We start from the raw sequence: 12,905 nt of genomic DNA, 5'->3' as shown, positions 1-12,905 counted from the left end.
TACTTGAATCCTTGGTCTAATTAAATGTTACTTCCATGGCATGTAGTTGTTTCCCAGATAAATGTTGACTAAAAAACCCAAACAAAAAACATAGCTAACAATTATGTGTAACATTTACTAGGTAGTTTCTGATTTAAATGCTTTACATATATTAACTTATTTAATGATCACAGCAACCCGATGAAGTAGGTACTGTTTCTACCTCCATTTTGCAGATGAGTAAACTGAGGCACACAGAGGTGAAATAACTTTCCCAAGGCCACACAGCTAATAAATGGTGGAGCTGGGATTTAAACTTGGGCAGTTTGGCTCTGCAGTCAGTGCTGTAACCCATTACACTGGGTAAGTAAGTGCCTCTAAGAGTGTCACTGAGGTTTGTGATAAGGGTATTTATTGGATATCCCGGAAGAAGTGAACGAACATTAGCCTTAAGTCACAAATCTGTGAACACACTTTCAAGTCATTATTAAATGCATGGAGATACTCTCACTTATGAAAGATTTTCTAGAGAAAGTGTGATTCACCTGTTGTGAATTAGAGGAGGGGCATGGCTGGCAGTTGGAATGGAGGCGATTTCTTTGGGGTGTAATGGAGTAGAAAACTTTGGGATTGGGGAAGAGGAGTATACGTATAGGGAAATTCAATTCACCCAGTCTTTACTGAGCACCTGCTACAAACTAATGGTGGTCCCTGTGCTCAGGGAGGCTGTAGTCTCAACAGGCTTTAACGAGGTGAGTCTGGTTAAAGAGAAAAGGTGGGCAGGGGAGTGGCTCAGATTTGTAGCATGAACTGAAGGACAGAATGAGAAATGGAGTTTGCTGAGGGAGAAGCAACATATAAAGTGATCTGCGCTATAGCACATAAGTTAGACTATAGGAGAGAGAGCCCAGAAATGTCAAGGACAGTTGTGAGAAGTTAGTGGTGAGCCCCCCTAAAATAACCAGGGGCTCAACAAGGGACTTGGTGGTAGGAGAAGTAGTAGCAGGATCGATCAGAATGGTAACGTATGACCCCTGACCTTAAGATGTTTATGTTCAAGTTGGGAATAGAGGAAACACACACCTGAAAAGATAACTAACAATACCAGGTACTGTATGAGACATATTTAATTTGTGCTCAAGGTCCATGGTATCAGTGACCAGGTATTTTCTCTCTTATTCCTTTACCCTGTGTGGACTTCATTTCCAGTGTTACCTCATGGTCCAAATAGCTGCGAAGTTCCAATTATTACCCCTGCATTCCAACCAGCTGGAAGCATAAAGGAGAAAAGAAGATATATTCCCTCCCTTTAATGACATTTCTCAGAAGTTATGCACACAATTTCTGTTTACATCCTACATGGTCACATAGCCACGTCTGAATGCAGGGGACGCTTGGAAATATCTTAATTCTGGGCTGCCAAGTCCTCAGCTAAACACTGGCAGTTCATTACTAAGGTAACGGAGAAGAATAGGTTGGAGGATAACAAGCAGGTCTCTGCCGTATCATTCATCTCGTATGATTATGCTTTGGAGCTCAGAAGAGGGGCTGATTATTTTAGGTTAAGTGGTCACAGAGCTATTGGATTTTGAGTCAGGTAGTAATAAGTTCTTGTTGTTGTTAGCTGCTGTCGTGTCAGCCCCTGACAATGGAACAAAATGCTGCCCAGTTGTGTGCCATCCCCATGATCAATTGCGGATTAGACCGTTGTGATCCATAGGGTTTTCATTGGCTGAATTTTGGAAGTATATTGCCAAGTCTTTATTCCTAGTTTATCTTAGTCTGGAAGCTCTGCTGAAAACTGTTCAACAACATAACAACACAAAAACCTCCACTAACAGACAGGTGGTGGCTGTACATGAGGTGCGTTGGCTGGGAATCGAACCCAGGTCTCCTGCATGGAAGGCGAGAATTCTACCACTGAACCACCACTGCCCCATAGTAATAGGTGGGCATTCAGAAGATAGGAAAACATCAGTTGCAAGCATATTCCAGAATCAGGGGCAAAAGTGGCTATTCAGGAGAGAGAGTCTGGATTAGGAGAGGATAAGGCGGACCAGAGATGATGGGGACAGACTGGAGAGAATCTTGCCTCTAAAGCTCTTTCCAACTTTAAGATGCTAAGAATGGCAAGCCAAAGAGTTCAGGTAATAAGGAGTCACAGAAGACTTCTGAACCGAAAAGAGGCATGATTTATCTTACGTGCTTGGATGTTTCATCCACATGCAGGGTGAAAGGGGAGAAAAGTAGGACTGCCCACTAGAAGGTTATCGGAGGGCCAGGAGTGAACAATAAGGGCCCATCCAGGTGGTTACAGTGGGAATGGGAGGAAAGTATGGATGAGAGACCCTGGGAGGAAGACTCACTGGGTTCAGCAGGTATCGTTGGGGAGAGGAAGGAAACACCTTTGTGGGGTGTGATCCCAAAAATATTGTGTCTTCTGAGAGGTAGCACTGCCTATTAGGGCTCTCCAGGCAGGGGGGCAGAATATCATGAAGAGAAGGGAGAACCTTAAGTGGCTGTGGGGAGAATGTGAGGCTGTGCCCCAAGACTCCTTGGCTTTGGAAAGCCGGCTGCCCCCAGTGGAATAGTTTCCATTCTGCGTAACTAGGGAGTATATGAATCTGGCTAACCGCGAGGAGGGGCTGAGGAGCCAGCAGAGAGATCATGTTGCGATGGCAGTGGCTTTTCAGTTAGGGCTGGGGGCTCAGTCGAGAAACACCAACAAGAGTTCTCCTACTGAGATTGTGTGCTTCCTGACTGTTGGCCAGAGGGAGGATCCTCAGCCAGGGACTGGGGGAACCCTGCATGGCTTACCTGCTGTCAGGTGTGAGGCCGACGGTGTGGCAGGGGGTAGAACTAGGGGCTTTGCTGCCACTGGGGACATGACTAACTTCCTCTGCCTTCTCAGGGTCCAATGAAGGAGTCCTCTTGGGTGAAGAAGAGAGCTCATGGGTATAGTTAGTTGTACTTGGAAAAAGCCATCTCTTTGCTTGATAGATGCTGGCCTTCGAGGACCTCTCTTTCATCTGACTTCCCTGGTGTGAATTACAGAACTCAGACAGACATCTGGTGAATCCATTTCTTTTTCCTCCAGGCTGCTCAGGGACTTGGCCTATAACTGCTTAGCAAGTCATTTCTGGTTATAGAGTCATCAGTGACCACAGAAGCATGTTCTCCAGATACAGCTTCTATGCCTGGCTTTTCCCTGGCAGCTCATCCTGAAAGTGATAGCTTTAATTAAAGAAAAAAATTTAAAAAAAAAGCCAGACCTAAGCCCCTACAGAGAGAACTCTGGTGGTGCAACAGTTAAGTGCTCAGCTGCTAACCGAAAGGTCGGCTGTGTGAACCCACACAGTGGCTCCATGGGAGAAGACCTGGTGATCTGCTTCTGTAAAGATTATAGCTTAGGAAACCCTCTGGGGCAATTCTACTCTGTCACATTGGGTCACTATGAGTTGAAAATCGACTTGAGGACACTAACAACAACACAGCCCCTACAGATGATTAAGTGAAGAAACACCCACTTTTCTGGTGCGTTTTGTCATGAGGGGAGCCCTGGGGTGCAGTAGTTAAGAGTTCAGCTGCTAATCTAAAGGTTGGCAGTTAGAATCCACCAGCTGCTCCTTGCAGACTATGGGGCAGTTCTACTCTGTCCTGTAGGGTCACTATGAGTCGGAATTGACTCAATTGCAATCAGTTTGGTTTTTTTTTTTTTTTTTTTTGGTCATGAGGTACCCCAGCAACTTTCCCATAAGTTGGATAGGGTAGCTCAGGCCTACAGAAAACTCTGTGTGTGTCTAGAGTTGAATTGCACCCACGTGCTCCTGTACATGGGGCAAGTGTGGAGAGAGGTGAGGGGTAGCCAGGGAACTAAGATGTTAAGGCCAGGAGTTAGGTAGAACTAGGCCTGAGGCCCAGAGTCCTGGAAGATAACTGCTCCCCTCCATCCTTTCCTTGTCTTGAGCCCTTCAGTGTGCAAGGGGGATGGTTGAAGTATCATCAACTGGTCTCTCTCCAGCCAAGTGTCATCAACTGCTCCCGTGATTTTCTTTCTGCCACCGGATTCAGTTCTCCCGGAACCTTTCACAGTTGACTCAGGCTCATTGCAGGCTGTCTGTCTCAAATTAACTTCTCCAAACCCGGCCTCTGGAGAGGAGGGCGGGAGGGACGCAGGAGAGGAGAGTGGTCGTGAACTTCATCACCCTGGGTTGGCAGCAAAGCCAGCCTTGGTCATTGGGGGCTGCAGTGTGATCTGGCCATCAATACATTCCATTTCCGCCCCCTGCACTGCTCCAGCCAGTCACAGCCCTGGGGAAAAGTGTGGGTGTTTGGAGGGGTTGCTGTGCTTCCTATGTCTAGACCTTTTTTAATTTTAGCCCTTGGACCGTTGATCAAACTCTCTGATTTCTTGTTTCCTTTTGATAGGTTTGCAGTTTTGGTGGTAGTGGTGGTGGTGGGAGTTAGGAGGAGCTGTGCTGAAACAACAAGATAAACAAAAACAGTGACGCAGAGGCAGCAGCAGCGTAGGCAGTGGGCAGGGCCTGCCTGCCTGCTTGCCGTCTGGGCGGGCTGGGTGGAGGAGGACTCCCGCCCTGCACACTGGCCAGCTGGCTTATGTTAAAGCGCTAGCTGAAAATAACTCTCATTGTCTGGGAGCTGCTACTGCGGCAGGGCTGGCTGTGGCCGCCAAGGGGGCCAAGGCAGCAGGAGCTGGTACCTCCCACCTTGAGCTCTTGCCCTTTCGGAGTAGTGCCCAGATGGCCACAGCTGTGCCTACTGCCCACCAGTAGAGACACGTGGAGGGCAGGCTGAGCCATCGCTGATGTTCTCTCCTCTTGGCAGCTGGTGATGGGTCTTTGTGCCTTGTGGTGCCTGTTTCGCCATTGGCTTAGGGACAGATTGGTTAGTTTGTGAGAGGACACTGGGTAGGATGTCAGGACAGGAACACAGTGCTACAGCTCCTCCTACATCATGCTTCTGGACCCCAAACTTTTTGTGTCCTCACCACTTTTCATCTCTGTTCGTCTGTACAGGGGGCTGATCTATGGGTCTCAGCTTGGTGATAGCTGTGGCCAAGGGCTCAGCAGCATGTTGAGAAGCATGTGGTACCCAAGACAATGCTTCATTTCATCCTTGGGCAGTTCTAGATTCAGCTTCCTAAGGCCCCCCACACCCATGGGCTGAGCCTGGGGGACCATGGCCACCCTACTTGGGAGAAGTGTCCAACCATAGGAAACTTGGTGGGGAGGTAGTTCTGAGCGTGAAAACATTAATAACACCATCAACTCATGTTTTATATCTGCTCAAGTAAACAACCCCTGCTTGTCTTCCCTGAAGCCTTCAAAATTCCCTTCCCAGGGGTGAGACAGTACACAATACAGGGGAAACCAGCACAACTTGTACAAGGAAAGGTCATGGAAGCTCCATAGACACATCCAAACTCCCTGAGGGATTGAATTGCTGGGCGGAGGGCTGTGGGGACCATGGTCTCGGGGAACACCTAGCTCAACTGGCATAGCACAGTTTATAAAGACAATGTTCTACATTCTACCTTGGTGAGTAGCATCTGGGGTCTTAAAAGCCTGTGAGCGGCCATCTAAGATAGTCCACTGGTCTCACCCCTTTGGGAGCAAGGGAGAATGAAGAGAACAAGATACAAGGAAAAGGACTAATGGACCACAGCTACCAAGGCCTCCACCAGACTGAGTCCAGTACAGCTAGATGGTGCCCGGCTACCACCACTGACTGCTCTGACCAGGATCACAACCGAGGGTTCTGGACAGAGCTGGAGAAGGATGTAGAACAAGATTCTAACTCACAAAAAAAAGACCAGATTCACTGGCCTAAAGGAGACTGGAGAAACCCCGAGAGTATGGCCCCCAGACACCCTTTTAGCTCAGTGGTGAAGTCATCTCTGAGGTTCACTGTTCAGCCTGGGAGTGGACAGCCCCATAAAACCAAATGGGACTAATGAGGTACAGTAGTCCAGTGACAAGAGCCAGAAGGCAGAAGGGGACAAGGAAGCTGGTGATAGGGAACCCAAGGTTGAGTAAGGATAGTGTTGATGTGTTGTGAGGTTGTTAACCATTGTTATAGGGCAGCATGTGTACTAACTGTTAAATGAGAAACTATTTTGTTCTGTAAGCCTTCAACTAAAGTGAGAATAGCAGCACAATTGGAAGAGCGTAGGCGATGTCACTGAACTGTGCATGTAGAAATTTTTGAAATGGTGTGTCTTTGGCTATGTATATTTTCACAAAAAAAAAAAAGGTCGAGAAGGGAGGGGGTTGACATGTTGTGGGGTTGGTAACCAATGTCATGAAACAATATGTGTACTACTGTTTCATGAGAAACTATTTGTTCTGTAAGCCTTCACCTGAAGTACAATTAAAAAAATAATAATAAAGTAAAAAAAAAAATTCCCTTCCCAGGAAAGTTTCAGACATCTCTCTCCCTGTCTCTCAGAGGAGCTGTGCCTTTTGGACCAACAGAAACAGTTGGGACTTTTTGGTGGTTCCTATTTCTGTTTTTTGGGTTTTCCCCAGGCCTGGCCCAAGAAGGCTGGCAGAGTTAGGGGCGAGTCCCAGAGCAGGGACCACAGCTTTGAAGGAAGCTCCAAACCCTGCCGGCATTTCCCTTCTTCTGCAGTGGAAGGAAATGAGGAGGGGCCAACAGAGCTGGGGGTGCAGAGCAGGAAAGCAAAGGGAACCTCTGTGACCAGAGCTGCCTCCCTCCTCCTTGGCTTCACTGGGGCTGGGGAGCAGGGGTGGGTGGGAGTAAGGAAACCTTGCTGGAGGGACTGGGCCCTTGCTCACACAGAACCCAGGAGGAGATTGGCCCCAGAGCAGGAAGATCTGTCTGGCCTCAAACGGGCAGGAAACCAGAGCAGCCTTGTTGGAGAAGCATCACATCCACCCGACTCTGCTTCTTCTCGTTACAGGTTTTTATTATTAGACTTCTCACTGGTTCCCTCTGATTTAGGAATCAGTCCCAGAGTTACTTTCAGTTTGAGTTCTTCTTCTCCTTCTCCTCCCATCTCCTATTGTGACTGTGTGGGCTGTGACTTCTCTCCTTTACTACCTCCCTCAGGTCTACCCTCCGCCGCCCCCAGGAGGGTGGTATTTAAATTGCTTCCTAGCCTTAGAGGAAACCAGAAAGGGGTCAAAGAAGGGATAAAGGATTGCTCTGTAGTCAGAGTGTTGAGAAGCAATTGCTGAAGGAAGGACAGTGCCAGAGATAGAGAAAACCCCAAAGCCAAAGGGCAGGTTCCTGGGATGTCACAATACTACCCAGAATTTTCAGGAGGAAGGAAAAGGGAGCTGTGTTGAACACCCACACTGTTCCAGACACATATAGCCATAAAGTATTTAAACCTCACAAAACCCTGTGAAGTAGTGAGATTTTATCTCCATTTTATGGATGAGTTCAGTGAGGTTCAATAACTTGTAGAGCCCTAAGTTGATCTTGGCCCTCGGACCTCACATCCGGTGCCCTCTCCTTTCCAAGACCATGGTCTCCTTTTTGCTCTCCAAGCCTCCATAATGTGTAACACTGTGACACGGTCCTAGTGGAGAGTAAGTTGATGGTAAACCTATGGTTAAGACCTCAACGTTCTGAGCTCTGGGCCCAACTGCTGGGTCTCAACAAGGAGTTAGCAGCAACAAAGCTCATTCTCTGCCTTCTGAGAGCCCACAGTCTCTGCAGACAGCTAGAACCACTGAAGAAAAATGTCAAGGAGAACAAACCGATGACAGGTTTCCTCCCTGGCTGTCCCCGGAACTCAGGGAGTTGCTCTTCCTAAGGGCAGAGTGGCTTCCTCAGGATACTGGAGCCCTGCCCAACTCATGCACATTATCAGGTGGAGGCAGAGCCCTGATGCTCTTGTCTGGGCGGGGAGAGAATCGCCCCAGCCTGGCCCTGGTCCTGCCTCCCTGACTGGTGGCTCCCACTTGGCAGTCAGTGACCCATTTCTGGTGAGAATGCTGGAGGCTGGGGGAATTCGCCATAGCCACCTCCTTCCCCACCACACTTCAACCCTGAAGAAGCATAGAAGGCTGGGAGTTACTGTGCGAAAAGTGCCACCCAGAGCTCTAGACTGGAGGATGTGGGTCTGCAGTCAGAGCTTATTCTGCTTCTGTCACCCACTTCTGTTCTTTGGGGTCCATCGTTTACCAGGTCCCTGATGTGCCTCTTCCATGCTTTTAGACTGGGGATCCCAAAGTGGGTGACTTTTCTCTGTCTTTGAAGCCCAGAGGGGACCGAGAGTTTCCTCACCAAACCACCTAGTAGGGAAGTGTGAGGCCACTGCAGCTGACAGTGAGGTGGCTAAGGGAGGAAGTTGGTGTAGACAGGAAGAGAAGTCTGCCTCAGTAGTGACAGCTCCCCACCCCACCCCCAGCACCCAGCGGTTTTCCTCCAGGGGAGACGACAGAAAACTTTCTTCACGGTACAGACTTGAGAGAAATGGACAGATGACAGTGATGTGCTCAGGATGTGCACAGAGCCAGAACCAGTCCTGAGGACTGTTTCTTCTCAGTTTTGATTTGGGTTCAGCTGGCAGCAGCTGGGCCTGGTTAGGCTGGAGACCTTGCCCTGGGCCCACCTTTGACCTTTGGGTCCTTGTTTTGTTGAAGCCTCCCACTCCTGTCCTGCTGTCCACACAGACATGTTGAGATTGGCCCTTGGGAAGACAGTTCTCTCTGGAGCCACTTTCACATTTTGGGGTTGTGTTTATCTGTCCAGCCATCCACACTGCATCAGTAACGGGGAGGGTCCAGTTAGCCCTCTTTCCTGCAGCAGGTTCAGCAGATCCAAGGGGCAGCAAAAACCATGGCAGAGGTGCGATTTGGTGGTCTCTTCTCTTTCTCGTCTTCTCTCACTTGCCCCGCTTCTATATTCCTAAATTCTTCCATTTCTAAACTCTGACCAGAGACCCAACCCTACGTCCTTTTTTGAGTCATAGTGACCCTGTTTCCAGCCAGTAGATGGGCCCATCGCTCGGAATTGAGAGGTCCTAACTATAGGTTTACCACTAACTTATTTTGCATCAGGGCCATGTTACAGCATTAGACATTATGGCAGGTGGAGACTATAAGAATAGACACAGTCCTTTAGGGGCTGGATAAGTGTATAGCTAGTTTAATAGTATATGTGTTGTTGTTGTTGTTAGTTGTCAAGTCAATTCCAACTCATGGCGACCTTGTGTGCAGAGTAGAATTGCTCCATAGGGTTTTCAAGGCAATGACCTTTCAGAAGCAGATCGCTGGACCTGTCTTCCGAGGTGCGTCCGGGCAGGTTCAAACTGCCAGCCTTTCAGCTAGTAGTCGCGCTCTTAACTGTTCCCAAAGCCAGGGACTCCATAGTATGTGTGTAGATAAGTGCATAATAAAATACATAAGTATGACAGAAATGAATGATGTTTAAGGAATTTTCTTTCAGTTCATTAGAAAATGGAAGAACCACTACCAGGATACTTTGGCTTCTTCTGGAATAATGCAGGGCCTGTGTGACTCCTTGGGGACGCTGGGCACACACCATTCGTGTCCTCATGGATGAGGCTGTCAAGGAGTGGGCAGTGGTAAACAAAGTGGTCATGCTTGGGTTAGCAGGGAGTTATTGCTGAACTTGGAGCAATAGGTAGAGGAGAGGAATGGCCCTCCAGGTGGCCTGCAGTGTGCTGGGGGAGAGGCTGGATTTGTGGGGAGTCATGTGGGTTATCACACGGCTATGATACGTCAGGTAGGAGATCATATTTGATTCAGGAGTCGGGGGTGTTGTAGTGATCTGATTAAAGTGTCAGACTGCCTTTAGATGCAGGGCTGTGATCTGGAACAAAGGCATCTTGGCTGCTTAGAAGAGAGGCTTGGCTAGAGGGAGGTGAAGCGGGGGAAGGCTGGGCTCCTGGCATGAGTGGGGCTCGTCCATGGATGCTGTAAGCTTCACTCACTCACTTGCTTACGCGTTTATTCATTCATAAGCAAGACTGAACAGAATAAAATGATTCTTGGTCTGTGATGTAAACTACATTAGGATGTCTTGACAAAAGGTCAGGACACTTTGCTGTGTCTTAATTGGAAGGTGTATCATAAATACTTTACTACTAATAATTAAAGTGCTAAAATTTTATAAATTATTTCCTAAAAATTGGAGCAGTTATCCTTCTGCTAATGTTCTTCTCACGTATTTGTATCCTGATATGGGAAAAAGAGGGGCGTTGCAGCAGCTACACAGACTGTGGGTGTTTCAGGATTTGCTCATGCGAATGCCTGGTGCAGGAAGGTCACCATCTCTCAGACTGAAAGTAGCTGTTTTAAATGGTGACTCTCAAACTTTCTGACCTGCCCCATGTTAAGAAATACATTTTACAGCATGAACCGTGTGTGTATATATATAAAATATAAAAGCAACAAAAGCTTCATGAAACACTATCCTTACTATTTGCAATGAACTCTGGTATTTTCTGTCCTATTCTGTTCAGTTTTATTTTGTTTGTTTTCATTTAAAATTAAGTTAATCTTGACTCACTAAATTGATTCCATGACCTGCAGTTTGGAAAACGTTGCTCAACCAAACCCAACTCAATATGAAGGGTAGGCAGGACTATCACACCTTTCTGAGCCTTCCTTATCAGAGGTAGCATGTCAGGGTGAAGTCTGAGGGCCCAGGAGGGAAAAAGGTTTGGGTAGGTCTAGCCTTTCTGTCCTCCAGGTGGGGGCCAAAGCTTTAGCTCTATTAACTCAGATTCTTTCCTCAGAGCTCCATGAACCTGCCTCCTGACAAGGCCCGGCTCCTGCGGCAGTATGACAACGAGAAGAAGTGGGATCTGATCTGTGACCAGGTATGGAGTTAGGGAAGGTCAGGGAGGTGGGGAGCTCTGTCTTGGGCTGGACAAGGCAACAAGGCCAAAAGTGTCGACTGCAGTCCTGGTATCCCTTGGGCTGCCATTGTGTGAGGCTTCAGTCTGTGCTTACTTCCGGTTCCAAGAGGACTCTCCTAACAGACGTGGTGATGGGTGCTGGAGTTTGTGAATGATGAAAACAAAGGCCTGAATGTGCTGATGGATTATCTGTTCTCCCAAGTTCCCCTCTGGCTCCCTCCAAGAGCTACCTTGATTTCTTTTCAGTGGACTGGCCTGACAGTGGTTTATGTAGGTCTGGGGTATAGGGTCAGCTGTGGAGGAGTTTGGTATTTTTCCCAGCAGAGCCTCTTTCTACCTTCTCCAGAGTTACGGTTATGCCAAAGGACGATTTATTGCTCTCTGCCTTGACCTGGCAAATAGCAGGATTTTTCCTCATTATTTTTACAGGCCTCTAGGAATAGGAAGCCCCAACCTGCTAGTCTCCTGTTGCAAGTCTCAGAATAGTCAAGGACTAGAAGTTCTTCCTGCATGGTTAGTGTAAAGAGCTTCAACAGAATATAGAAATCATTACTTAGCTCAGAAGTGAGATCTTTTCACACCCACGGCCTTGCTCCTTCTCCTGCATGCATTTGAAGATCACAAGTCTGTGAACTCAGGCAGGTCTGTCTGCAGGGCTAGGAGAGTCTGCTTTTATTTCCTCACTTCTTGGAAGGTATAGAAGTGCCTGGCACAGAGTGTGGGCAGGCGCATTTGCCCAGCATTTGCCATGGAGCTTTGTCATGCACAAATTAATTTTTATATTTCTTTTCAAGCTCTAAACAAAATAATAATAGTTAACATTTATTGAGTACTTGTTATGGACCAAGCACTTTATATCTAATTTAATCCTCACAAAATACCCTGTGAGGAAGGCACTGTTCATTGTATAGATGAAGACACTGAGGCTCAGTAACTTGCCTAACACTGGTAAGTGGTGGAGCCAGAAATGGGCTCAGGCAGCTGACTGCAAGTCCATATGCTAACCATTCTGTTACATGGCCGCCCAAGTGATACTGCTTGACCTAAGCTAGGGATCTTAATCCAAGTCCCTTCTCCAGTGTGTTCTGTGCTAAGAGGACTTGGTGAGTACCTGCACTGCCTGGGGTTTGGAGAACAGTAGCCTTTTGGTATTGAGGTTCATTAAATGATAACCTCGACATCTTTTCTAGATTGTATAATTTTAGCTCTTTCTCAAACCTGCCTTTTTTTCCTCTCATTTTGTTTTTAAGTGCTATTTTCTAACGTTGTACCGTTTTCCTGCACCCTTCCCAGCCCCTCTGCCCTCTGTCTCCTCACATATCTCAAATGCTTGAGCATTTGCCCTGAGTTTCCTTCTGGATCAGATGAGGGGATTGGGCGCAATAATCTCTGAAGCCTGAAGTCCCATCCAGCTCTGGAGGGAGTGGGAGAGCCCTGGTCCCATGTCCTGTATAGAAGCGGGTAGAGGGGATACTTGCTGAATGCATTTTCTTTTTTTAATATACACACACACACACATATATATATTATTGTGATAAACACATAGGTAACAAAACATTTGTCATTTCAACAATCTTCACATGTATAATTCAGTGACATTAAATTAAATGTGTTCATCCTTTTGTTCAACCATCACCAATTCCCAGATTTTTCCATCACCCTTAACAGAAGCTGTAAGTGAATGTATTCTTAAGCATTTGAGGTTGCTTTGGATTGTTGGAATTTGGAGCTTGGGCAAGAAGCAGAAAGTGTTTGCAGCCCTGAACTGTGTTAACTCTGCAAAACCAGTCCCGTCCCAATTTCAGGTTCAGGCTGAGAAAACTGGATTCTTCAAGGCCAAGCTCCCCTTCCTTTGGCCTGCCCCTCCCAGCCCCCTGTCCATCAGTTGGCCAGGCAGTGAACAATCTTCCCCAGCATATCTTTATTTGGGGTTGTTGACAGCTCTATAATCCCTACATCTTCTAAGCAAGCAGCAGATTCGTAAAGTGATTTTTTTATTTTATTTTTTATTGTGGTAAAATATATATAACAAAATTTAAAATTTTAA

At 47.2% G+C, this 12,905-nt stretch overlaps 1 protein-coding gene across 1 annotated transcript in view; it reads left to right on the top strand.

Annotated features, from left to right (window-relative positions):
* FMNL3 (formin like 3) overlaps window positions 1–12,905 on the top strand; it is a 56,545-nt gene that overhangs the window by 23,681 nt on the left and 19,959 nt on the right. Inside the window, exon 2 of the mRNA XM_004388301.2 lies at window positions 10,736–10,819. Coding sequence (XP_004388358.1) covers window positions 10,736–10,819 — 84 coding nt within the window. The remainder of the gene's footprint in view (window positions 1–10,735; window positions 10,820–12,905) is intronic.

This window comes from Trichechus manatus, unplaced genomic scaffold (assembly GCF_000243295.1).
Source record: "Trichechus manatus latirostris isolate Lorelei unplaced genomic scaffold, TriManLat1.0 scaffold00209, whole genome shotgun sequence".
Classification (NCBI taxonomy): Eukaryota; Metazoa; Chordata; class Mammalia; order Sirenia; family Trichechidae; genus Trichechus; species Trichechus manatus.
Note: the sequence above shows the minus strand (reverse complement) of the source record. Positions and strands in the feature narration are given on the sequence as shown.